The sequence below is a fragment of the Carex rostrata genome, chromosome 33 (genome assembly GCF_964058835.1).
Source record: "Carex rostrata chromosome 33, lpCarRost1.2, whole genome shotgun sequence".
Lineage (NCBI taxonomy): Eukaryota > Viridiplantae > Streptophyta > Magnoliopsida > Poales > Cyperaceae > Carex > Carex rostrata.
Window position 1 is genome coordinate 1,114,342 of NC_135950.1, and position 6,000 is coordinate 1,120,341.

Sequence of the window (6,000 nt, forward strand, 5' to 3'; positions counted from 1 at the left end):
TAAATCTTATAAAAAACGTAATTCAAATTTTCAAACATCTAGAATTCTGAACGTTCCATTGCGATCATGTATAAAAAACGAGATCGAGACAGTAATCTTAAATAAATTCGACATTGCAAAAGAAAATTGAATGAGAAAAGGTAAATGTCGAACAAACTTGCGATATCATGTAAAATGTGACATATATCTCCTAATTCACAAAAGCTTGATGCATTATGAACGGAAAAATAAAATAGGGAAAACATGAAGCAGGTTGCGCTGCTTGGAACACAAAATTGAACCTCGAATAATAGGTCCGATCCGTCAATCCATGTCAAAAAAGAGCAATGAGAATTAGATCTGTCACGTTGGGAAACAGATCTGTCACCTGTCGCGGCCGTTGCTGCCGTCGACGGTGACACTGCCGTTGCAGCCGTCGCTGTGTCATGTTGTCGTCTCTGCTGTCGCGGCCGTCGCTGTGCATCGCATCCGACAAAACGATTGCTGTCAGAGAGGGAGTCTCCGTACGGAGGAAGAGAGAGATCGGAGCATCATGGCCATGGATTCTTAATTGAGTGACAGATTGAGGATGTGGAGAGAGAGAGATGTGGTTTTCGTAGAGAGAAAAGAGATTGGATCTTATGTTAAATGGAAAGAAATAAGATCGGAAGTTTATAAAGGGAATAAAGTGTACGGTTGAGAATTCGTTAGAAACTGAGTTAGAAGACGAAACGGATAAGCTGTGGACAGATGGTGGACAAAACTCAGTGGACAGAAATCTTTTCTCTATAATTTTAGCTAGGTATCAAGTTCACGGTTTCAAAGGAGGAAGCAAGACCATAAAGAAACTGATGAATCTTGTCTTGCTCCTTTTCCGTATTTAATTTGAATATATGGGCACAACTCATTTCTTGCCCATATGTTCTTTTACTCCTCACTCGACTGAAGGGCAGAGTTAGATAACATGAAACTTTAATTCAGCCAATCTGGGTTCCATGAAATTTAAAAGCCAAGACATGACCATATGGTCGCACATTGGTTGGTCTGGTATGACCCTGGTACCGTAATTAAGTACCTATAGCTCTGAAAGCATGAACAATTCTGAGGAATAAACTGAATAATTTATTCCATTGCTATAGTGCAAATTATACTTTTTACATTTTATAGCCGTTGCGACAGTTTCTAATTTAGAAGGGTCTGCTTTAAAATTTGTGCCAAGAATGGTCTGGATTTTTCGGTTGCACCTCAGGTACCTGGGGTGATACGGATTTGCTAAATTAAGCAAGTTGTTAACAGTAATTTTCACGGATATGAAATGCACATCCGCTCCTTTTGTCTCTAATGGGTGTGCAAGTGTGGGCTATGTATCGTCACAAAGTGGTCCGGTCAGGGGACTTAATCAAGAGAGACTACATAGATAAAATCAATCAGTTAACAATCTAAAAACTCGTAGAGTAATTGCAAGTAATTAATTTTAAAAATGAACATCAAAACTTAAAATTTTGAAACATACATATATATGGATGAGGTTGTTCAACCCAGGTGAATTGTTTTCCTGGCAGAGCCAAACCGGCAGCTTGTTCGTATGTGCTACTGTGTCACCAGTCGTTTAACAGTATTGAATTCGCACTGTCGTATGTGAACAGTTCTTTGAATCCTTCTGATACTCTCACTATAATCATGCCATTCACACCCCCTGACCTCTGGATGCCGTAGTGACGTAGTGTGCATGGTAGATATATGGAGTCCGTGTCCCCCAGGTACCTGAGGTGCAATTGAGAAAAATAGACAGCCCAGATTAATCCCATCCAGGTCAAACTCAATCGGTAGCTATTGAGGTTGTAGGGGTCTGCTTTGAGATTCTTGCCAAGTGAAATGAACAGTCCAGATTCACCACTTGCACCTCAGTTATCTGGGTGATACGGATTCAGATATATGTGCCAGCTTGACAATTTTAACCGGGAAGAGTCGGATCAATGTCAGGTGCTTAATATATGTTGAGGTAGTAATAATGCAAGTCTGTTTCCGTGTAAAATCACTTATTTCTGTTGCTGATACACACAAGAAAATTTAATTTAATATGAATTATAAATATGTTCCTCCGGAATTTCCAAACAATTATACTCCAATCTGAATTCGAACCGGACAGATTAGTAATTAATGTCATACAACTGTTAAATATATTTAATTTGTAACATTTTTTTGGTTAGATTATGCACGTTCCCCATAGTAATAGAAAATGCAAAAAAAAAAAAAAATCCTCTAACGCATAATAAATATTTAAATGAGCAATATGAGTATGAACAACTTTTCACATACTTTAAAACAATCTATAAAACTTCTTTTACCTCGAGTTATAAAATTTTATAAAATGAGAAACACTAATTAAGTTTTTTTTTTGTCTTCTGTACGGAAAAAAACTTAATTAGCGTATTCTAAAAACATGACGCACGCACGGCCAAGGATACGGCATAACATAATATACGTGATGTGTCTGGACGTGTCCGTTCCGTATTCTACAATCTAGATTTTCCTTCGGAGATGACAAGGTAGTTTTGTCTTGTCTAATTTGGTTTCTCATAAACTAAAGCATATTGTAGAGCTTGGATTTGGTATATTGATTGGCATATTACCTAGCTGAATTGAGGATTATGGTTGTATCAAGTTTTTCCCCGTGTTGTAAATAACGGTATGCAGATATTGGACGGGCAGGGTACCACTAAACCATTAATTAGGAATAATCAGCCATAATCGGAAACAATCGGTTGATTAATCGGGAAAATCCGCCACGATTACAGTCAACGACTAATCGGCTGATTAATCGGCTTAAATAGACATTTTTTACAACAATGGTTTTTACCTTTAGTTGTTGTAGCTTTTTCTGAAACAAGGTTTACCATTGATCCATAAAATCATCCTTGGGTAATTTTTGTATTCTTGCATTTTTGATGAAATTACTGTTTGTTTCAGAAAATATTTCAAGTATTTTATGTAAAGATGATAAAGGTAACTAATTATGTTTTCTGTGAAATTACCCACCATAATTGTTATACAACCTTATACATCATTTCTAGGGATATAAAAATAACATCTTTTATGATGCTTTAATTTATAACAAATCACATTATCTCATGCATAACTAGATTACTGAAATCAAATCAATCAGCCAGCACTTGTGTAAGCAATGGCTTACCAGCAAAAAATGCTTCAAAATTTGCAATACAGATTTGCATAGCATCTGAAATGGACTCAGTAGTAAACACAGCCCGGTGTGGCGTTAGCACAACATTCTCCATTTCGAACATCTCCTTCGGCACATTCGGTTCATTCTCATACACATCAAGCCCAACCCCTTTAATCTCTCCCTGTACCAATGACCGGATCAACTCAGGTTCATCAATATGGGCCCCACGCCCGATATTTACGATAATGCCCTCCTTGCCGAGGGATTGAAGAACTTGCTTGTTTATGATGTGGTGAGTTTCTTTAGTTAGCGAGCATGACACAACTAGGATTTCAGATTCAGTGGCCAGGTCAATGATATTGGATATATACCTGTAATTGGCAGTTGGTTTTGGTTTTCTCGATAAATAGGATATTTTGCAACCAAATGCCTCGAGTCTCTTGGCAATCGCAGACCCAATGCTGCCCAGTCCTACAATTCCAACACGTTTACCTCCAACCTGGAAAGTTTAAAACAACAATTTACATAAATAATCATGCATAATGCATTTCAACCATTTATGCAAGCTTTTATATATATAGAGACATGGAAATATCCAATCAGAACAAGCCGGCTTTCTCAATAAAAAGAAAAATTGATTGTTAGTAGAAGAGAAAAAGAATCTACTACTTGATCTTTATACCATAGATCCAAGTGGCTACAGCCCCTTTCTCATATACCGATCGGATAGATATAGTATTTTTTTTTTCACCAAACGTCAATGAACAATCCGACCACATGATCAGTAATATCAGTAGATCAGTAGATCGGTCCTGCATTGGCCACTTGTACTCCTCTTCTCCTACAATCCTCCAAGTCAATCTATATATATATATGATTCACCCGGCCCAGCATTTGCAAAGACCACGCACCACACACCACACACCTAACAGGGTTGATGCAATTCTGATTTACTGAAGCATGTGCTGATGTGCATATATATTACCTCTGTGACAGGTTTCTGACGAGCGTCCACGCAATTGAACTGGGTTACTGGGGCACTGAGCTAAAGAAGCACGGCAGTAGCATAAGGACAAGTGACTAATCAAACGGTGGAGACTAATTAGGGGAGAGGAGAATTCACGATTTTTGGGAGGGTGAGAATTAAATTCAAAGTTTTGTTGGGGCACTGCTGATGTAAAAATCTTGTTTGAGTGAATGTGTTTAGATTATTCTATTATTATAAAATTAGGTGGTTTTTATGGAGTATTCTGTCAGGACTCAGGACTAGAATAATTGATTTTCTTTTATTTTCGTATTTAAAAAGTTAATTATAGAAAAAGAGGTTGATTATTTTTTTCTTGCAATACCGAATCTTTCATTCAGTACATCGTCTTTCACTCCTCTAGATACAAAGTTACACAGTTTGTAAAATAAATTTACCTTTGATCCAAGCGGGTAGGCACCCCGTGTAACCCACAACCCGTTTCGCAAGTAGCGATCCGACATGGTGATCCTCCTCAAAACATCAATCAACAAACCCACAGCATAATCAGCCACATCCTTGGAAAATGTCTCCCCCACATTTGCCACTAGCACACCTCTTCTCCGGCACTCTTCCAAGTCTATATGGTTCACCCCTGCACCCGTCGTCACAACGCACCTCACGGAGGGGTATTGGTCCAGGAGAACCGAGTTCACCCGATTTACAGCGCCTGAGACGAGCACGGCGCGAGTGGAGGTGGAGAGTGGGGACGAAGATGGGATAATAGTGAATTTGGCGGAGAGAGCCGACGACCAGGCGTCAGAGAGCGAACGGAGGACAAGGACTGGAGGCCGATCCAACGGTTGAATTTCGTCGGAGGCGGTCACAGAGGGAGAAGCGTTCATCATGACTCGAGAAGGAGAATCTCCTGTGCAAGCAAACCGTCCTTATGGAAAATGTCTCCCTCCAGTTTAGAAATTATTGGAGATATCTTACTATCTTAGCTGGGAAATTTTATAAATTGCCCTGGCTTTCAAAATTTTCCAACAAAATACCTCTCTTCTAAAATTATTAATAAAATACCCTTGGTGCCCTCCAATTTACTCTCTTCCCCTCCTTTCTTCTTCTCCTTAACCATATTTTTGCTAAAAAAAATCTCCTCTATAGAAATTATTATGAATTATGTTTCGAGCACATTTGTGAAATTGTGACATGCTACAAATTTAGCTGAGTAATGTTTTTTCACCAAATTAACCTAAGTAACAAATTGTGTATATAATTAATAAATCCACATAACTTAGCTAATAAAATGAAAGCCTGCAAGCCTCAAAAGTCAATTTTGAAGAATGCAATGATGCATTACCAAGCTCAGTTCCAGCTCACACTGGTAACTCAGTCATAGTCGTAATCTACATTGTTAACATGGGTCAAAAGAGAGAACAAAAAGAACTTAAATGTTTTTTCCAATTGGTAAAAATCTAAATAAAATAATGTCAATTCTCACAGAAAAAGGTATGTTGTCTCAAAACAATTTCGAGCTGATTGAAGACTTGAAGCGTGTAATTAAGTAAAGTAAAACAGGACAAACACAACAGTGTAGCATAATAAATAAAGCAACAAATATTTTTTGTTGTAAGGAGTAAAACTAACGATATACTATTACAAAATGTCGTGTCATTTTGACATAAAAATAATTTAGCAAATAGCCCTTAAAGTGCCACTTTTGTTCTTAATTTAAATCTTCAAAATATTCAAGCAATATGTTTTCGTTGTGAAGTTTTTTTTTTTTGAAATACCGGGCAGTGACTGCCAGGTTATTCGTATACAAATTGATCGTACATTGACGTTAATTTGTTGATAATTTCAAAATTGA

The 6,000-nt window shown here is 37.7% G+C and overlaps 1 protein-coding gene across 1 annotated transcript; it reads right to left on the reverse strand.

Moving 5' to 3' along the window:
- Positions 1-2,984: 2,984 nt before the first annotated feature.
- On the reverse strand, positions 2,985-5,072 carry LOC144548508 (glyoxylate/hydroxypyruvate reductase HPR3-like). Its single transcript, XM_078297198.1, has 2 exons — positions 4,586-5,072; positions 2,985-3,662 (listed from the first exon to the last, which is right to left on the reverse strand). Exons 1-2 carry the CDS (start codon positions 5,033-5,035, stop codon positions 3,138-3,140), a joined length of 975 nt encoding a protein of 324 aa, XP_078153324.1. The 5' UTR covers positions 5,036-5,072; the 3' UTR covers positions 2,985-3,137.
- Between the last annotated feature and the right edge of the window lie 928 nt (positions 5,073-6,000).

Bases quoted from the DNA above. Each gene is read 5' to 3' on its own strand.
- LOC144548508 (XM_078297198.1), bottom strand. From the start codon at position 5,035: ATGATGAACGCTTCTCCCTCTGTGACCGCCTCCGACGAAATTCAACCG. The intron at 3,663-4,585 runs GTAAATTTATTT...TAAACTTTCCAG, and splicing joins CCTACCCGCTTGGATCAAAG to GTTGGAGGTAAACGTGTTGG.